Source organism: Solenopsis invicta, chromosome 4 (assembly GCF_016802725.1).
Source record: "Solenopsis invicta isolate M01_SB chromosome 4, UNIL_Sinv_3.0, whole genome shotgun sequence".
NCBI lineage: Eukaryota > Metazoa > Arthropoda > Insecta > Hymenoptera > Formicidae > Solenopsis > Solenopsis invicta.
The window spans coordinates 19,630,033-19,652,012 of NC_052667.1; the positions used below are offsets into that span (position 1 = coordinate 19,630,033).

Consider the following 21,980-nt stretch of genomic DNA (forward strand, 5'->3'; position numbering starts at 1 on the left):
TAATCTAATGTTCGCACATAGCGGGTTATGATCAGAATCGATATCCGCCCCTGGCATTGTGGCAACTTTAGTGATGGAGTTCCTGAACCTATGATTGATCATTATGTAGTCTATTTAGTTTCGTACTATTTGTTGGCTATTATCCTGTGGCGATCTCCACGTGTATAGACGTCTTGGTCGTAGTTTGTACCATGTGTTTGATATAACGAGATCATTCTCCCCGTAGAACCAACCTATCTCTTCTGTCGTTTCTTTGTCCCAAGCCATGGTCGCCCACTATTTGATCCACTTTGCCTGTGCCTACCTTTGCGTTGAGGTCTCCCATGACTATGGTTATTTCATCCAGCTTTGTTGCATTTAGTGCTTGGTCAATGTGTTTGTAGAAGGTATCTATTTCTTCATCCGGTTTATCTGCTGTGGAGGCATATACTTGGATGATGTTGATGTCTATTGGTTTTCCAACCAGTTGAAGAAAGATGACTCTCTCAGAAATTGGTGGCCAGTTTTTCACTGACTGTTTTATGCCTTTTCTCAGCAGAATACCAACGCCATGTTTGTGGCTACTCTCCGTTTCATCTGTCCCCGAGTAGTAGAATGTTTTGTTGCCCTGCCTAATCATTCCCTTGCCTGGCCACCTAGCTTCGCTGACTCCGAGGACATCAATTCCCATTCTCTCCATTTCTTGGATTAAGTTGCTAAGTTTTCCTGCTGCGAACAGGGAATAATAACATTTAATGCAAATTAGATTACTTAAATGTGCACTTGCAAGTTAAAAGTAAAACTTTTAAAACGCACAAGAAGGGAAGGAAGGGGGGAGAGAAAGAGACAGAGAAAAAGTGAGTGAGAGAGAGAGACGCGGGAGAAGGGGGCTTCAAACAAACACGTTTACTCACGCACACGGCGATCAGCTTATTGTTTCCACAATGCGACAGTTCAATTTAAATTTGTTCTTTATCCAGATCTATCTCTTGAAGTTATTTCATATTTCACCACATTTACACTATTTACTCTGCACTTGATCGATAAACGCGGAACTACGCGACGAACCGATTGATCGACTTTATTAATTACTATTAATCACTACTCTAATCATTACAATCATTCGATGCGTTAAAATTACTCGAAGAACACGTGTTTACGTTACGATCACACAATACGTGTTCACTCGACGATATCAAGCAGTCGAGTAATTGTTATTGGTTATGTCGTTATAAGAGTGTCGAACGATTGGTTAAAGCCATAAGTCAAAACGCGGCAATTAAAAATGAAAATATTGATTAATACGATTTACATCAATACAATTTATTAGAAAAATGTTGCAAACGCATGTTTATCATTATTTGTTAAAAATTGTATGATAGTGACTTTATCAAAATAATTATATCAGTGAGGGCGATAATATTTCACCAGTTAATTGATATGGCAATCAATCTATTGCAACATTTTATTTCTACGAAGTGGACGATCAGTCACCTGTGGTTCTACAAACTTCTCCTTATAACGCGCAAAAGTATTATGAGCTAGTGTAGAACAATGTGTTATTTAGGAAAAATTCTAAAAGAAAAGTTTCTTTGTATATAATATATGTATTTTGAACATTTCAAATGTATATAAGACTTCTTTTTTGTATGCAAGCGTGCATCTTATACTAAAAATCTACAGTTTGTGCATCAAAATAAATTAAATAAAATTTATCCATTACTAAACATTTATGTACACTATTAGATATACAAAATATTCAATAAATTATACATTAGACCTATTCACAATACCAGCAGCACAGAGAGAAAGATGCGTAGCTCGAGATAATAATTCAAAGTTACATTGTACATCTTATTCCATCGGTACATCTTATTCCATTTGCAATATTTCGTCTATATCTGAATCCAGATCAGAATATTTTATTTCGCTTTTATGTTGAACGACAGAAAGATCTTTGTCTTTTAGAGTTCGCGGAGCGGGTTGCGGGAATACGTTCCTTTTCGCCTTTGGACTCGTGAAACTCTGTATAGGACTGTCCAAGATCGAGCTCACGAGCCTATTTGAATTTAATAGATGATTTCCCGCGTTATAATTTGTAAGGTCTTGCGAGCTCGTGTTGAGTCGAAAGATCGTTTCAACCGATCCCACGGGCGGCTTTCTTGCTATACTCAACTAAAAAAATAATTCATAATATTATTTCAGTGATATATCAATTATACACAGGGCATAATACATATGATATTTATTCAAATATTAAAAAATTCTCGGATTTTACAGAAGTTTTCCTTAAATTTTACTCAAAATTTCCAGACAAAATTAGAAAATTGTAATGCAACTTTGAAATAAATTTATTTCATTATTTCTTTTAATGTCTTCTAGATGAACAAGGAAGAGAGAGTGTTGGTAGGAAGGATGGAGGAGGTGTGGTGGACGATTTTTAATGGGAATATAGAAGGGGACAGGCAGGGAGAGTGGACTTTTACTGGGGGAAGGGGGGAATCAGTCATAGATTATATAGTGGGAAGTGTGGAGACCAAGGAGATGGTTAATAGAATGGTGATGGAAGATTGCGTGGATTCCGATCATCACTCCTTGGTAGTGTGGATCGGAAGGAATGAGGGGAAGCAATTCGAAAGGGGAGGGAAAAGTATCGGAAGAAGAAGATGGGTATGGTCGGAAAAGGGAATAAAGGATTTTAGAGAGGCGTTAGGCGAGCTACCAGCAGGCGAAGGGGAGGTGGAGAGAATGTAGGAGGAAATGAAAGGATAGGTATTGGAGATTCTGAAGAGGGGTAATAAAGAGAAAGGGGGGATAGTAAGAAGAGGCTGGTGGGACGAGGAATGTAGGATAAAAAAGAAAGAAATGAGAAGGAAGGGCACTGAGGAGGTGGAGAGGAGGGAAAGGGGATAGACAGGGGTACAAAAAGGAAAGGTTAGAGTATAGGAAGGACTGACCGAGAGGAAGAAGGAGGAGAATGAGAAGTGGGAAAAAAAGTTGAGGGAGATAAAAACGAAAAATCAGGTGTGGGAAATGGTAGGTAAAACTAGGGGGAGAAGAAGAGTGAATGAGGGGATTAAAATGGAGGAATGAAATAAATATTTTAGGGACTTGTTCGGGGGAGTAAGTGGGAGAGTAAGGAGAGGCGCGAAAAGGGAAGGGGAGGAGACCGCGAAAAGGGGCTAGCACATGAGGAGATAAAGAGAGTGCTATCGGGAATAAAGGATAAAAAAGCAGCAGGGGCGGATGGGATTCCGGCTAAAGTGTGAAAATACGGGGGAGAGAAGATGAAACAATGGATTTGGGGAATATGTGACAGGATCTGGAGGGGCGAAGGATGAATTAAGGAGTGGAGTGATGGGGTGATGGTTCCGATCGTGAAAAAGGAGGAAGGGAGGCGTGGAGGAGTACAGAGTGTCGCTGACGTCATCGCTTTATAAAGTGTACGCGACGGTGCTAGCGAACAGGTTGAAAGAAGAGGTAGAGGAAAAGGGGTTGATTCTACAGAACCAGACGGGGTTCCGAAAGGGTTTCGGGACGATAGATAACATCTACGTGCTAAACTATCTGATAAACAGGCAGGTCAGCAAGCCGGGAGGGAAAATGGTCGCGCTCTTTGTGGATCCAAAGGCCGCGTTTGATTGTGTGGATAGAGGGATATTGGCAAAGGCAATGAGGGATAGAGGGGTTAGAGAGGGGCTGGTAAGATGCGAGGAGGTGCTCAGGGAAACAAGGAACCGGGTGAGAATAAAGGAAAATCTCCGAGAATATTTCTGGACGGGAAGGGAGGTAAGACAGGGGTGTTCCCTGAGTCCGACCTTATTCAACCTGTTAACGGCGGACCTGGAGCAAATGATGAGAAAAGGTGGGTGGGGGGGGGAGTTAAACTGGGGGAAGAAAAAGTCTACTCTTTGTCGTATGCAGACGCTATAGTGCTGTTGGCGAAGAAGGAGGATGATATGAGAAGCATTCTGGTTAGGTTGGAGAGGTACTTAGATGGAAAAGGATTGGAACTCAATGTGGGCAAGACAAGGATGATAAGTTTTAGGAAAGGGGGGGGGAGAGGAAAAGAAAAGTGAATTGGAGGTGGAAGGAAAAGGCAATAGAGGAGGTAAAAGAATTTTCCTACTTGGGCTACGTAGTGCAAGGCAATGGAGGGCAGGGGGCATAGGTGAGGGAAAGGTTAAGGAGAGGAGCAGTAATGGGAAAAGTATGGGGAATTGGGAGAAGAAGGTTTAAGGAGGAGGACTGGGGTAGACTGTGCTGGTTATTTGACATGCTGGTATGGCCGGTGATAGGTTATGGGTTAGAAATATGGGGATGGAAGGAGAAGAAAGCATTGGAAAGACTACACAAAAGATTCCTGAAATGGATGATAGGGGTAAATTGGGGGATACCGGAGTACATGGTAAGAGAAGAATTACAGAGAGGAAAGTTAAGGGAAAGGGCGGGAATACGGGCAATAGGGTTGGAAAAAAGGTTGGAAGAAGGAAGAGGAAGCGAGCTAGCAAAGAGGTGTTGGGGGAATTGAAAACAAGAAGTAAAGGAAAGAAAAGTATGTCAGAATGGGAGGAGGAAAGAAGGGGATTTTTTGGGATAAAAAGAGTGGGGGGGATGGGAGGGATATAGTGGGGAGTAATATGGAAGGTCTGATTAAGAGGGAGAGAGGGATGCAAAGAGAGGAAAGATGGGAGAGAATAATGAAGACAAAGGGTAATAGGGAATATAAATGGATTAAGGGGGAGGGAATTCCGGAGTATTTAAAGAAAGGGTGGGGAGAGAGTAGGTGGTAAAGGGTAGCGAGATTTAGGTTAGGGAACGGGATGAGGAGTAACAGATACTGGAAGGAGGAAGAACGTAAGAGGTGCAGGATGTGTGAACGTATGAATGAAACGTGGGAGCATATGTGGGAGGAATGTGTGAGTTGGGGGCATAGGAAGGGATGGCAGGAGGATGAGAGGGATTGTGCTAGGAGAGGATGGGGAGGGAGAAGAATGATTGAAGAAGTTGGAAGTATTGAGGGGAGGGAATGGGCGTGAGGGGAGGGGGGGAGATGGGTGGATGAAGATTTGAATGAGTGAGTGGAAGAGGGGATGATTGAAAAGGGCTCACAAGAAACACCGGAAGCAGAGGTCCCGATAGGTTAGGTAAAATTGCGGCGTGTGTGTGTGTGTGTAAACAGTAGGAGAGATAAAGTAGATTTAAGTGTAGATTACGGCGTCCTAGTTTATAAGCTAAGTAAGTTAGTTGGTAAGGAATAATTGTACGGAGTTGTATGGAGATGTAACCCTAAGGGGAGGCAATAAATTATCTATTTATCTATCTATCTCTTTTAATGTCTTCTAATCATGTAGTCATAAAGAAAATCAATTGAGTTTTAAATATTAAATTTAAGATAGTACTAAAAAAATTAAAAGAATTTTAAAAAAACTGATATTCTCTCAATTAGTTGGAAAATAAGAATAATTAATACGTTATAAACGTTGCAAATGTAAACGTTTCAATTTTACTCACTCTTCTTCGGGGAGCATGAATAATCTTAAAAAATAATGATCAAACATAAATCGTCAGATAAACAAAGTATAAATTAAATCAAGCACCAACATTATTATGAGGCGATAATAATTAGATAAGTAATAAATATACGTAATTAAAACTAAATAACTTATGTATATACAAGGTGTCCCAGAAAATCTGCCCATACCCTCATGGGTTGATAGAGCAAGAGAAACTAAGAAGAAAAGTTCTTTACCATTTTTCATTATTCCCAATAGTTACCGAGATAAAAATTATTAAAGCTATAGACAGTCGCGGGTGGCGGCGCGGTAAGGAAAGAGAAGCACCATTGTCCATCGGCCAGCGCGCTGGCGCTCGGCTACCACACACGTGAAGCCACATACGTGTCTCGAACTTTACTAATTTTTATTTCGGTAATTATTGCAAATAATGAAAAATGGTAAAAGACTTTTCTTCTCAGTTTCACTTGCTCTATTAACCCATGAGGTTATAGGCAGATATTCTGGGTCACCCTGTGTATTATAATATTTATCTGTTAAATATACTATTTCATACAATAATAAAACAAATAAATATCATAATAAATATAGCTAATAAATAACTTATATTATTGTTAAAGATCCTTCATGGAAATTAATCGAGTCATTTAAAAAATAAGCAATAAGAGGCAAAAACGAGCCGAATTGGTTAATTATTATGTGTAAAAAAATAATGTACGAGGGGCGTTCGATAAGTAATGCAACACATTTTTTTTTCTCAGAGCAGGATGGTTTTATTTAGGATTCGAATACACCATATTGTTCCCCAATTCTTTGGCCATAAAACCCTATTTTTTTACTAATCTTCGTTCAATTCTATGGCTTTACGCTACCTTAATGTGAGATGTATACCGCCATGGTACCACTCTGTGTTTGAGCCAAGTTCTTGCTGCATCAATAATTTCCCCATCATTGCTGTAATGCTTCTCGTGGAGTTCATCTTTCAGTGGTCCAAAGAGATTGAAGTCAGAAGGGAAAATTATTGATACAGTAAGAACTTGGCTTACACACAGACCAGTAGAGTGGTACCATGGCGGTATACAGGCTCTCACATTAAGATGGCGTAAAGCTATAGAATTGAACAGAGATTAGTCGAAAAATAAGGTTTTATAACCAAAGAATTGGGGAACAATATGGTGTGTTTGAATCCTGAATAAAACCATTCTGTTCTAAGAAAAAAATGTGTTGCATTATTTATCGAACACCCCTCGTATTTTAGTATTACAAACACACTGTCAACGGAATGTTTCGACTTGACTTGGTCTTCTTCAAACGTTAATAATTACGAATTTAAATGTCTAATTATACCTAATATGTTACTCGTGATCTATCGTTTATCACATAATTAATTAAAAGTGTCGTAACCACGTGTAAGTTCCACACGATATAAAACGCACAATGTTAATGTGGGACAATCAAATTCAAAGTATCTATATAATAATATATAATCGTTAATATATATAATCGTTATGTGCTGTTTGTAAATGTAAAAATGTACGTAGCTAGTTCGCCGTTGTCGTGAGCGAATAGTCCATGTCGTTAAAAAAATTATTAGATTATTAGGTTAAAAGTAAAGTAATTCTTTGTCCTGTCAGATATGAAAAGTAAAATATACAGATGGGAAAGATATCGAATAGATTATACATCTTATTATGGGTATGCCAAACTCTAGATTAATTACAGCATAGATGAAATGCTGTGCTCGTTCGTCAATGCGTGTTTGTTCGGGTCAATAATCTATACACGAATCATTTAAGATTATATTAAAATGAAAAGGTAAATTCATTCATGTACCAGTCAACATTGTAAATACGTAACAAGAAAGATTTTCCATAATTTTGTGTCTCTTTTATATCCATTTGGGAAAATTTAACGTCGATATTCAAGCGTGTTAGAAGTTTCTTGTTCTAAACGGTCGAACCGCTAAAGTGGCATTTGATAAAAATCATACCAAGAATTCTTTGTTTTTAGCTAAACTTTCTTGATTTGAAATCTATTTGTTTCAAGTGAGAATCCGTAAGATCCTTCTTAAAAGACAAATAACAGAACAAGTGGCTTTCCCTCTCTGGCTGCATTCGGAGAGTACGCTGTTAGCACTATTCCATTATACCTTTATCGATCATTAAAACGTAAAATGACGCAATAGTGCTGGCTGCTGATAGCACACTCCGCGAACGTTGCCTTTGTCTTTAAATTTGGGAAACGACCAGAGATCATTCTCGCGTCACGGGAGATTCTGTTACGAGCCAACTGGAACGAGGAACTTCTAACTCCTTTAAGATAAGTTTATCGCGCGAAATCTTGAATAGTTTTTAAAATATAACAAAAAAAATTGTTTTACACAAGAGGAGTAATTTTACAAACCGTTTTTGGATAGTAACAGATATTTCCTAAATTCATCTATTTATGTAACCTTGTTACATAAATAGAATGTAAATTTTATACTTTGGAATGTTCCCTTGTAAATTTAAAATTGAGCCATGAGACGTCTTTAAGACATCTAAAAAGTGTCTTTAAGACATTTCCAAAAGTAATCTTAAAAACATCTTAATGATCCGATTTTAGACTTTGTGTCGTCTGAGGCACATATAGACAATACGTTTTTAATTAAAGCACAAACACGGTATTTATAAATTTGATAAAAAATTAGAGGATTACAGATAAATATAACATAAATCACCTAAAACAGAGAAAGCAGGGAGTAGCCAGGCAAATATTAATCATACAGCTTTTAGACAATTTTCATTAATGCGAGACATATGGAAGGCGAGTTGCAAGTGTTTTTGCATGTCTTTTAACACTCTTCGCTTTCCAAATGTTCCATTAGGATATTGAGTTTATTCGTTCTTTTCCGATATTTATTAATCTTTTTCAAAGTATTTTCCAAAAAGTTCATAAATATAATATTTATATGTAATATTCACAATCCGCAAAGGTTATTGTGAACTAGCTAGCAGTATGACGTTGTTTTTAGACGTCCAAATGTTTTCCTCATTTTTTTTATAATAATGAATTACATAAACACACTGTAATAAAATCGTTTAGTCAAGCGCTATGTTTGTTTCCGTTGAATTACTTATTATTCATATGGAGGGACTAACTTTTAACTGGGACTATAAAATTACTATAATTTCAAATTTTGTCAGGAGTGTGGAAATTCGAGCGTGCACTTAATGCCGCGTCAAAACAAGATCCGCTGCTACATTAAAAATTTCAAACTATTAAAGTGCGTCAAATATTAAGAGCGAAGTTATGAAGCGATTTCGGCCGATCAGCTGTTCCTCACGCGATACGTGAGCTAGCCGCAAAAATAAACTATAACGTTATTTGTGCTGTGATCTAAGAGTTAACAATCTTTAATAAATTAGACTGTGCAATCCACAAGGACTAATTACAACAATTAATTGCTTATATTCAGTCTGTGACACTTCCCGCAAATCATAAACGTTCTCTTTCTCGTTTTTCAACATTGTGCAAGTTACGATTCCGACCATTAGTTAATGAAATTTCTTATCTCACGCGACCGACATTCAGTTTTCTGCTTACCCGTTTGTTCTCTCTCTTACAAACGGCCTCGTTTTATCCCGCGCTTTCTTAAAGCAAACACTGATAATTCACACCACATGCTCAGATTGTGACTTATGTATATTTATTATGTTTGTCGATTTTATTATCACCTAATAATGTTACTCGATTAAATTCATTTTGGTTACTTGATCTACATTTATTACTTTTTCTAAAATGCCGTTTATGCTGAAGAAGAGTAAAGTTGAAATGTTTAATTATGTTTGTAATTATTCTCGTTTTGAGAGAATAAATATTAATTATTCTTTTCTAATCATTTCAATTCGCTTATATTTACTAACCGTATTATTTCCTCTGATTATGCTCATAATGACCTCAATCTTTTAATAATAATCTTACCTGTTCTTGTATCTTCTTTGATATTTCCGCAATTTTATCACTTTGCGAAGTTTTTAAGACAATGTTGCCTGTACTCATGGACTTCTCTTTCTGCAACGCATATTCTCTCCTCTCAGCAAAGCTTAATAGAAATAATAGGATTTTTTAAATTATATATTTAAATATGAAAATGTACATTTAAAGAGATTCTCCGGCCTTTTCACATAATAAAAGAATCTGACCAAATTTTGATCTCAAGTTGATGATCAATAAGCATTCCTGAAATTTTTCAAACTTTCTAAAGATTTCTTTAAATAATATTTTAAAATGGTATTAATAATAGTAAAAATATTATAGGGAGTTTTAATTTAATCGTAAACTAGATATAAAAATTTAAAAAAACCGTGTTTATAAAATAGAATCGAATTTAAAGAAGACTTGAAAGCTCTTGATATTAGTATGTATATAACGCGCGATTTTCTTCCACTTTTTTAAACTCTGGAGAATTTCTTTAAAAAAATAATATAAGAACGAAAATTACAATAAAATCTTCAGTACCTCGAGGTGTTCCAATCATTGTTATTTATTTGATTCTTTCTTTGATCGTTTTCCGGCATCGTCGTATCATCACTTTTTTTATCATCTAAATCGAATAAGACTTTTTTCTTTACCAAGCTTCCGACCGAGCCACTTTTTGGTTTTAAAACGCTTTTACTATTCTTCGGAGAAAGAGCTGACTCGTCTTGTTGCATATTTGTACTATCCGAGTCATTGTTTTCGGAAAATCTTGATACTACCACCTGTTTCCTGCTGATCGGAGAGCTCACCTTACGCATGTTAGCGTCCGATACAGTTATTTTCGTAGGCGAAATCTGTTTTATATCCTCTCGAGATTCAATGGAGCTCGCGGAGGAGACGCTTCGAATTGACTTTGGATATGTCGCAGTCACTTTTGGACTGGCATAAATGTCCGCTCCGCTTTTTTTCAGTGGCGATTCACGCGTATTCTCGTATACCTCGTCATCTTTATACTTTTTAGGAAGGAGCTCGATCTTCTGCTTCAGACGTAATTTTAACGGTGTCGTATTTTCCGTTTTTTGGACGGACGTATATTCACCTGAGAAACAACAGATTATATATTAAAACTATACTAACCCTACTATACAATCCCTTTAAAGTAAATTGAAATCGAAAATGTATTAATGTTTATACTTCAAATAAACTATGTGAAAGTTGTGTAAATATCATTATATTTAACAATATATTTCCATAACTTATTTACTTTATTTGTTATTAAGTTACTTTAAAACACAATGACAAAAATATTCTTACTAAAATTTTTTCTTTATATAAATACTTTAAGCTCAAGATGCTTTATGCAAAATTTTATTACAATTCTAAGCTTAGAGATTCTGTAAAAAAAGTATTTTGTAATTAGTTGTTCATAAATTTTGTTTATTTACAGAACAACTAATCTCTGCAATGCAATGAAACTTAGCATAAATCATTCTGAATACTTAAAGTATTTACATAAATTCAGATTTTTTTTTCATTTATATTTCTTGATAACATCAGAACACATTTGTACTATTATACTTCCTATTGAAATGTTTTGATTCAAATACAAAATCTCCGCTAAATTTTTTGTATTATTTTCAAATACAATGTAGATTAATTTGTTTTTTTTTTCATAATTTCTTTGTTATTTTAAAAGTATGTGTAATTAATTAATTAATCGTTTTTGATTTTTGGAAAAAATTAAAAAATCCAGTTTTTTCTTTCAAAAAATACAGAAACTTATAATAATGACAACTATAAAAATGACAACAAATGCACTTAATTGAGGAATTGTTTATTAGAGCTGAAGAAACGTTAGAATTATTAACGTAGAGGATAATAAAAGAGACATTATATAAAAAAGAAAAAACTTGGAAAAATACAAAGAAAAAAACAAAAAAAAAACGTTTTTCGCAAAATTTCCAAGAATTTTTTTCGGTAAAAAGACTATGTGTAATACATTCTTAACTGTCTCTAGTGTATTACGAATTTAGTATAGAAAATACATGATTACCACTATCTTTGCTGAACGCTTTCCAAGCCTTCGACTTAAGCTTATCCAACGGAGAACTCTTTGTAAGCGCGGAATATCTCGATTCCTTACGATTTGCTGATATTCTTTGAAGAACGTCTTCGAGTATCTTTTGTTTAATTTGATTGTATCGAACCAATTTTTTTGCATTAATATTTTGCTGATGTCTCACAATCTCCATCTTTTGCTTGTACGTTGCCACAGGTATTCCTTGCCATTCTGGATCGATTCCCAATTCTCTCAGCCGATTGTCAAATATACTCCGCGCATCTTCCTGTATCGATATTTTCCTAATATTGGCAGGTTTCATGGCAGACGTTTCATATTTTTTTATTAAATCTTCATCCGTGGTGACACTCTCACTATCGGTCTCCGACTCCGACATCGACGATAAAGATTCAGATTCCGTTACGGAACTTACGCTGCGCCTTTCTAAGAATTCAGATTTCTTATTCTTCATATTGTCGGTATGCAATGTTCTCTTTTCTTTGGTGTCTACGTACTTTTTATTTACATCAATAGGATTTTCTTTGCTAATAAAACTTTTATTTGGGCGGTCATTTATTTTATTTATATCGTTCGATGTCTCATAATACCTCGCATTTTTTGTTTTCTTAGCATCTTCTGACTTCCTATTTGATTTTTCCAAATTGGGTTTTACATGTTCCAAATTTCTGCTATTGTCAGCAATAACTTTCTTATTACTCTTGTTTTTTCCAGTATTGTCTTTACTAGGCAAATTCTGGGTTTGTGTCACGATCGATATCAATTTGTCATTATATTCTTGACTAGATCCACTACCGATGTCTTCGATTACCATCTCAGTGTCAATATTATTTAAACTCTTATAAGTGTTGTTTTCATTATAATTGCTATCACGTTTTGTTAGCAAAGGAGATTTATGGAATTCTGCCTTTTCTCTAGTTTTATGATTAATCTGTGTCTGTGAATTAACGATCTCACGTGACAAATTGTTTAATTGCTTTCTTTGTTCCACCAGTATATTGGATTGATCCATGGATTGTTTCTCTAAGTCGTGTACTTTAGATTCATACTCGGACTTTATACGATCAGCTACTTGTTGAGTCGCTTTCAATTCTGTGGTCAAATTCTCGATGTCCCGACGGTGTTGAGCTTCCATGTCATCTATTTTGGCCTTCCAATGATTTTCTTGCGTTTGTAATTTTATCTGCATATTTTCCATGCCTGGAGTCAACTAGAAAAATAACTTAATGTAGATAATATTAGCAAGAATAACGTATGATAAAGACTCTCATTTCTTACTCGTTCAAGAAGTTGATTTCTTAAATTTTCAATTTCTTTTTCTTGTTGGCTGATTAGAGTTTTCACATTGGCCTCCAAAATATTCTCATTTACAACGTGATCTTTTTCTCTTAATACCTGCAAAAATGCTTCAAGTAATTTGTGAGAATACTACAAAAAAAAGTTGTTAAGTAATGCAGCGTAGCAAACAACTTTATAATTTCAGTGTTGATTTGATCGTCCGATTGTTCGCTTTGTCCGTTTGTCTGTCTATTTATCTGTAAACTTTTTTAAAAACGGCTTAATTTTTTCAAACTTTTCATCAATAAATTTTATTAAAAGAAATTTCTTTGTAAAATGTTTGTATTTCCTTTCGTTGGCGAATAAAAAAAAGGGGGGGGTTAATTTTCAGTTAATTTTACTTCTTTAAGATAAATTTGGACAGCAAAAAATTTATTACATTTCAGGATATCCTCTGAGTATTGCTAAAACTTCATAATTTTTTAAATTTCCGAGTTAAAGATTTTTTCTCGTTAATTACATCTAAGAAATAAAGGATTTATTTAATTATTAACTTACACGTATTTCATTGAACAGCATGTTCTTTAAACTTCCGATATCTTCTTGATATCGTCGTTGCTCTTGAAATCTATCCATTTTGTCAATATCGTATTCGTTTTTACTCATGTTTCTTGCATAGTCCTTCTCTGTGTTGTCCACAAGTTTGTCGGTCTCACTTCTTATCACTCTTTCAGTTTGATTCAATCTTTCCTTCAATGTTTTTATCTCATTATGCAACTTTTCCGTCTCCGCTCGATAATGGTCATGTACAGGGGAAGCGGATACACCCATGTCAGATATGTATGAATGTTTGCGCGCTATGTGAGCATTTACAAATATAGCGCGTACAAATGTTTTCGGGCAATGTGGGCACTAGAAGAAAGCCTATAATTAAATCTCAAGAGTATCGCGCAATCGGTTTATAATTTCCATTCATAATTAATAGAATATCTATTAAAATGATCTACTTAAACGTGTAGAATATCTATAAATTAAGATTTATGGAAGAAATTAAATCTAGAAAATTTAATTTTTTCCTTAATCAAATTATTTTAATTAAATTTAGAATATCTATATCTAGAATATAGAACTGTACAAATAGGAATTCAAATCAAATTGAACCGAATCATAGTGAATTTGATGTGTTTTTGAATCTGAATAGTCTGAAAATTTCTAATCATCGATTATGTGATTTCAAATCAATTATCTATTTTGCTTCATTTATATATCCCGCATAATCAATTTTGTATCAATTCTCATGCCTGATTGTTGATTTCCACTTTTCTATCGTTTCTAAATCTTATAAAATACTCAAAACTTTGTGTATACAATAAACAATCGTTTTTGTAAATTTATTTTAATATTTTATAGGTTTCTATCATGATTTTATACAACAAAATTTGAAAAATGGCTCCATTGTGTTTTCTTAATGAAATGTACTAAAGCAGGATTAAAAATATTATCTTAAAAAAGATAACGTGTTACCGTTATTCGATATGTTTTTGTAAAAAGTAACTCGTTACTGTTATTCGTTACTGATTTTAAGAAAAGAACATGTTATCATTATTTTTTTTTTTTTTTTGTAATACTATAGCAAGTTATTAGATTTTAAAATTACATTATTCATTAACACTGTGTGACAAATTTAAACTTTTCTTTAGACTACAAACTAGATAAGATAATTCTTATAGATTTTTTGATACTGGAAACGAATCTGCAAACAAAATTGCTTTATCACGTCATATATTTGAGAAAATTGGACTTCAATTTGCTAAAAAGTTTTGGGTATTTCGAGCTAAAATAGTTTAAAAATGTAACGTGAAGAACAGTTTTATTTGCAGATTTGTTTCCAGCAATCTAAAATTTATAAAATTCACATATTGTATTAACTATTTTATATGCAAATAAATATTTATAATTATAGTTAAAAAAAGGAAAAATAGTCTGCTTATGCAATTTAAATACTCACCTGCACACAATTTTTGGGATCGCTGATTATGAACGTATGGTAAAAATTGTCTAATATAATTTCTTTGAACAATGATTGTTTAAACAATGTATCAAAAATTTGATTTTAATAAAATTTAATAGCATTATTGAATTATACGAAAAAATATGTATAAATACTACGTAATTTTTCTGCCTGTTTGTAAAACAATGATTGTTTATATTTGACAGATTACATATTATATTTGAAAATTTTGACCATAAATTCATAATCGACGAATCGTGTAGGACTGTAATTGTGATTATAATCATGAGCAAACCATTATTATCTTTCTTTTAATCTTTAAACTGTAAATTTTACGTCAAGTAGTTAATACAATACATGAGTTTTATAGATTTTACAGACAGAAGAAAGTAACTACCCAGTCAACAAAATGTTACCACTGTGTCGACAGGCTGACGGCAGATTCGATCAAAACGTGTTGGCAGACTGAACTCAAATTCTACTTATATTCTGTTGACAGAACCTGTTGATATTCTATGTCAGTGAAATGACAGCACCAGGCGAGCACGCCGTGCTGCCAGCACATGACGCCAGATAGGCGGCAGAATTCGAACATGACATGCACAACATAATCTGACGGCAGACTGCTAGTACAAATCGAGCACCCCGTGCTGACAAGATCCGATGTCACGCTGGCAGCAGAAATTAAACATTTTTATTCAAAAACTTTTATTATAAAAAAAATTTTCTTTTTCAGTTTTCTTGCAGATTTAATTCTTATTTTTATTATAGATTAATCTAATTCGCATATATTCTGTTTTACTAATTACGATTAAGCATTATTTTACAATTTTTAAAAACGCACAGGGCCAGCGAGATTCGAACTTAAGATTTCGGGACAATAACCTAATACGCTAACACTGAGCTAATCGTACACTTGTGATATCGTTAATAAAAAGTTATATTTGAAGTAAACCTAATTTGAACAGGAAGATAAGTTTCTTCCTAGTGAGAACCTAAGGGTGCTGAGTATCGCCCAAACATTCTCACTAGCTTTTTGATTATTTAACTTTAAATATTTTATTAAAATAATTTATATACCCTTGAAAAAAAAGTTGATAAACTTGTTTCAATAAACTGATTACTGATCAGTAACTGATGATATTTTATCAGTTAACTGATGAAATATAATCAGTTAGTGATCAGTAATCAGTTTATTGAAACAAGTTTATCAACTTTTTTTTTAAGGGTAAACTATATAAATAATTAAAACCTGTTCCTGCTCAAACTAATATAGTCAAAAAAACAACAATTGGAAATAGTACCAGAGTATAAAAAAACATTGACGTAAAAAAGCACGCTTGCAAAAATCAATTTTACAATTGTTAAAAACAAATTACTAAAAATTGACTGTAGAGGAATGATTATTCCAATTGATTTTACGAGAAAAATGATTCAAGAAACATATATAACGCTTTATTAATTGTTATAAACAAATTAGTTGCAAAATTTATTTTTGCAACATTTCTTTAGTAACTTTTCCCATAGAATCGATTGGCGCAATCAGTTCTCTTTTAGAGTAAATTTTTAATAATTTGTTTATACCAATTGGTTGCAAAATTGAGTTTTGAAAAGTTCTTTTTACATCAGTAATGTTTTCATACTTTGGTCCTATTTCTAATTCCAATTTTTTTGACTATTTTTGTTAGTCAGACCATGGCCAAGAATGGGTTTTAATTATTTATATATGCGGACAGATAGAAATCTCGACAAATACAATGCGGATAGATACAAATAAGATTCCTGTACGTAAACGCGGGAAGGTGCAGATAGAAGTTGCAGCGTATAGAATACAAACAGAAACAGACAGAACATATGCATAAAAAATTGATTGGTCCAATAATTAATCAAATGCATAAAAAAATGGATTAATCAGTTTCTTTATGCATATGTTATTTATGCATGCAATTATGCAAATTTGTCTAAATAGGCCCTTAATAAATTCGTGATGAGTGACGTCACAATTTAAAAATATGCAAAACAGCACGGTTTGCTTGATTTCTGCTGCCAACGTGACGTCAGATCCTGTTAGTACGGGGTGCTCAATTTGTGCTGACAATCTGCCGTCAGATTGTGTTGTGCAGGTCTTGCACATTCTGTCTAATTCTGTCGCCAATCTGACATTAGGTGCTGGCAGCACGGCGTGTTCGCGTGCCATTCTGCTGTCAGATTGTCGGCTGTAAATCCTGCTCGTTTTTTGCCGTTAATCTGACGTCAGGTCTTATCAGCACACGGTGCTCGATTTCTGCTGCCAGTCTGCCGTCAGATTGTGTTGCGCAGGTTATGCTTCATTTCTGCGGCCAATCTGACAACAGTCCTATCAACACTATTTGCTCGATTTCTGCTGGAATTAAACGCCAGCAGTTTGCTGACATCACAGATATTGCAGAGTCTGTATGAAATCTGTTGCCTTTCTATCAACAGAAATTGATAGCAGACTCTCCGAATAATCTGTTTGTTCACGTTTAGCTGACGGAGTATCGTTATCGTAAAAAGATAACGAATACATAACGGCGTTATAAATAACACGTTACTAACCTTGCACAAAAGTAATACTTTGATAATAATATTGTAATTTGTACATGTATTCAATATTAATCAGAATAATATCCTTACACTAATTGTCTAATACTTATTATGAATTTTTACTTAACACATTATTTTTTGTAATTATTTTCTTTATCTTTTCTTGCAATTAATTTTTCCATCTATTTGAAAAAATGTGTAACGTCATTGAAAATAATTTATTATGTTTAAACTAATACATAATAAAAATTTGTGAAAATTAAGTCAAATTTGACTTGACAAAAAGATTTGATTCGATTCTATGTGAAAATTTCAGATTCAATTCTATTCAATTTCGAACATCAAAGATTTGTTTTGATTTAATTCAACTTCAAATGCTGACTTCACACATATCTATTAAAATATCTATTAAACTACCTATATCTATAATTTATAATAAATCATTGGAAATAAGGCATAATCAAAAGAATATTTCCAGTACATAAATTTGTCAAAATAATCTACCTTATAAACTTCCCCATTAGAGATCTCACCGACGCTAGTTTCAATCAATTTACGCTTCTCTCTTGATTTTTCCTTTAAATTCTTTACAGTATCTTCCAAAGTAGTAATTTCCTTCTTCATACTGACACTCTGCTCTATCTTCTGTCTCAATTCATCCTTTAGTATTATTACACTATGATCCAAATATTGTTTACAATATAATAAATACTCGACTGAGAGTTGTGCGAGTTTAAACAGCTTAACAAAGTTGGGATCCAAGATCTTGACATCATACTCGCTTTCCAAGCAATAATCTATCACATTATTGATATTTTGATCAATGGTCAAAAAATCTCTTTCTCGTATAACTCGATCTATGTCTATGGCACCTGTGCAGGAAAATTTTGATAATTTATGATAATAAACTTGACATGATTTTTGTTATGTAGCAAGGATGTATCCCTGGCAGAACACAAAATTATAATAAGATCAAGTCTACATCGAGCAGAAGTTATTTAAGAAAAAATCATTAATATCATTCAATATACCTTTGATGATGATTTTGACAGGATCACTGAGGACAGTGACTTTAAAGTGACTAACTGAAATTTCTCACAAAATCATAGTCAAAGTGAATCAAGCGAGATAGTTAATCAAGTGAGATTTTTCTCGCAATGACTCGATACTCTTGAACTTATTACAATTTATGTTTTACCTGGGATCCGACGTACCTATTCGATTCCAGTCGACTCGCACTCTAGATCCATGCATATTGAAGTAAAATCCTGATTCCCTGGCGAGCTTTGGGAAATCGTGGCACCAGTTCGTGCCGGCTCGGAACGAGAATGCCATATTATTTACAATCTTACTTGCACAACACGACGTGGAAAAACATTAGAAAAAATCTTTCACAAGAAAAAAGATCCGTATTTCCATAATTTGCTTAAATATTTACGAGTTGAGCGTACTCGTGTGTAATTCCCACTGCATAATTGCTTACTACATAATCGCAATCTGTACAACTTCATTTGCAATTGCAATTTATGAGAGAGATAAAACGGCAAGTGTCAAAATCAATGTAAATATAAACAAAGAGTGGCGTCGGCTGCGAACGCCATCTGCAGAATCTATCAGTATCTCATATAAGAGACCAGTGCCGTATAGACTGTATTATAGAGTTAGTAGATCTTCCCTTTTAGTTGATCTCAACCAAATAAATTTAAAAAATTATAACACTGCAAGAACTATTAAAAAGTCTCAACGCGATGTAAAAGATCTCATTAATATTTGCATTATTTTTTTACTTTTTTTAAATTTTATTACACGTTCATATTTTGATTTTTATTTTAATCTTTTTCTTAATAATCTGTTCATAGTTTTAACACCTATCCCTATTAATATGTTTAATAAACGGTTAAATTATATTTTATATAATTTTGTACTTTTTCTCTTACACCTTACACATATACATAATTAGATCGCGAAGTTACTCTACTAAAAAAAGTAGTTCACAAATGTAAAAAGGTTGAGCATCCCTGATATATGTCATAGAACATCGCCAAGTTCATACGACGTTTTTCGGATGAAATATGTGTTGTATAATATATAGGTATCCAAGGAATACACAAAAATCAAGAGAAATGACTTTTTATTTTGATTCTTAACGTCAATAATTCTTAAAGTCTTTGTTACCAAAAATCATATATAATTATTTTGACTTTCTATAAATGTGTATTCCTTTTGAGTACCAAATTATAATTTTTTATGCAAGATTTTGTCATATAATTTAATAAATGTTGTTCTATGGGAGTAGAAACTAATTCGCGTTTCCGTATCAAATTAATTTTTTAATTTCATAAAAAAATTAAGGTAAAAATTCATAAATTAGTTCGTGCTCTTTTGTGTACAAACAATCATTAATCATCAATCATTAATTGTCCGTAAAATGTCATCTCTAATAGTTGGATGACAACGAGAGCTTCGTAAAGACGGTTACATGTATCATGAGATATGTGTGTATATAATAAGATATCTTATCCATGGTCAAATTAAGTTTCTTAAATTCACGGAGCACATGACAAACGAACCGTCTCCGAGGAGAGATATAGCAGAAAGATAACATTATACGGATGACATCACATCAACGTTCCAACTACTGCGTTCCCATTCGCACCACAAACGTTTTAATTATGTAAATAATTTTATGTTGATAAGGGGCAAGTTAGCCCAAAACGTCCAGCGTTTTTCATTTATGTAAATGTTTAATTATAGAATTTTATTGACATCTTATTTATTCTCGCTCTTATTGGACCTTTTGATGATTACCCATACAGCACAGAAAATTCCAGCAACATTGCAGCAACGTTGCAATGTTGCAGATTGCAATGCAATATTACGGAGACATTGCAGAAACATAAATTAACAATATGCCTGCAACATCGCATGGCATATGCCAGTAATATTCCGGAAACATTGCAATATCATCATTTTTTAATAAAGTAGTGGCAATAAAGAGCCAAAGCAGAATATTCGCGTATAATAATATCTTTTAAAGTGCGCCTATTATGAAGAGAATATACTTTTTCTACAAAATCCATGGTAGTATTTGTATTTTTTTGAAAAATATTCCTATTCTAACTCTACTGGCAGTATCTTTAATTTTTATACAAAACCCACGTGGTACTATATCTTCTCTGTATTGTCATTGAAAAATCTTCCTATTGCAAAAATTCAAGTGATAGCACCTTTAATTCTCATTGAAAAATTTTATTTCAACTCAAATGGTATTTCAACATTTAATTTCAAAGAATTAAAGAGGAAACAATACAAAATGAGAAAATTTTATTGAAATAAAAAATTTTTAATGTACAAAAACATGGCTCTGCTAAATAGGAAAAGCAGAAAAGACATAAGAAAGAATGCAATAAATGTAACACTTGTAAAATATGCATTATAAAAGCAATTTATGAAATAAGTTTTAGTTTCATTAACATTTAAGTAACATCGTAAGTCAAATTAAGGTACCACTTGGATCTTAAAAAAATAAAGATGAAAAAACTCTTTATTTCAATAAAATGTTCACATTTCTGTTAACATATAAATTATTTAGGTTAAAATAGATTACAAAATTTTAATATGTTATTTATTTTCAATTAAATACCAGTTGGTTTGGAAGATTTTCAATGACAATACAGAGATAGTAGCAATTAGGTTTTGTACAGAAATTATTCAATTCTTCTCATTGCTTTTTCTATTTAGCAGCGCCATGTTTTTGTACATCAAAAATTTTTTATTTCAATAAAATTTTCTTATTTTGTACCATTTCCTCTTTAATCTTTTAAATTAAATGTTATATATTCCATTGAAACTTATTAAAATTAAATACAACCACTTGGGTTAAAATTGAAAGATTTTTCAATGGAAATACAAAAATAGTACACTTTGATTGTTTAAAAGATTTTTTGGAAAAATGCGTTTAGGTTGAATTAAATTACATAATATTTAAGGAAATACTACTTGGAATAAATTTTTTCAATGAGAATTAAAAATGCTATCACTTGAATTTTTAAAATACAAAGATTTTTCAATGACAATACAGAGATAGTACCACGTGGGATTTATATAAAAGTTGAAGATACTAGCAGTTGGGTTAAAATAGAAGTTTTTCAAAGAAAATACAAATACTACTACTTTAATTTTGTAGAAAAAGTATATTCTCTTTATAATAAGCGCACTTTAAAAGATTTCACACATTTTTTTTTTAATAAACGTATATCATTTTTATTAGATTACATATTTTCAAAATAAGTTGCGCGCAACACACATAGGCGCTTTTTTTACCTTTTTTTTTGAAAAGGTAATTTTGTACTGATTAATTTTATACATAATAAAAATAAGGTGAAAATATAAAAGTATTATTAAAGGATTGTTACGTCGAAATATTACGATTTTTTATACGCGGGTTACATAACTACAGATAAAAATTTAATGTTATCCGCGATAACAAATGACAGCTGCATACACTGCAGCCCAAGCTCCATATCTTTCCGTCACATTTATATAACATTTCAATAACAAGAAATTAAAAAAAATATAATTTGACACGATTGAA

General features: G+C 33.1%; 1 protein-coding gene across 4 annotated transcripts; it reads right to left on the reverse strand.

Annotated features, from left to right (window-relative positions):
• Positions 1-1,432: 1,432 nt before the first annotated feature.
• On the reverse strand, positions 1,433-19,077 carry LOC105199194 (zinc finger protein DZIP1). Of its 4 annotated transcripts, none has more exons than XM_011166168.3 (8): positions 18,601-19,072; positions 17,891-18,258; positions 13,369-13,722; positions 12,811-12,927; positions 11,509-12,742; positions 9,996-10,554; positions 9,459-9,579; positions 1,433-2,154 (listed from the first exon to the last, which is right to left on the reverse strand). In XM_011166168.3, exons 1-8 carry the CDS (start codon positions 18,719-18,721, stop codon positions 1,852-1,854), a joined length of 3,177 nt encoding a protein of 1,058 aa, XP_011164470.2. In that variant the 5' UTR covers positions 18,722-19,072; the 3' UTR covers positions 1,433-1,851. The 4 variants fall into 4 exon arrangements, with proteins under 4 accessions (XP_011164470.2, XP_039303842.1, XP_039303844.1 ...); XM_039447908.1 differs by having other exon boundaries at positions 18,585-18,712; XM_039447910.1 differs by lacking the exon at positions 18,601-19,072 and having other exon boundaries at positions 13,369-13,734; positions 17,891-18,026.
• Between the last annotated feature and the right edge of the window lie 2,903 nt (positions 19,078-21,980).

What these genes read in the sequence shown, in the direction of transcription:
- LOC105199194 (XM_011166168.3), bottom strand. Translation starts at nt 18,721, where the DNA reads ATGGCATTCTCGTTCCGAGCCGGCACGAACTGGTGCCACGATTTCCCA. An exon ending in TGCTGTTCAATGAAATACGT is followed by an intron (nt 12,928 to 13,368) that starts GTAAGTTAATAA and finishes GCATTTTTGCAG; the next exon opens with GTATTAAGAGAAAAAGATCA. An exon ending in AATGATTGGAACACCTCGAG is followed by an intron (nt 9,580 to 9,995) that starts GTACTGAAGATT and finishes ATTTCTATTAAG; the next exon opens with CTTTGCTGAGAGGAGAGAAT.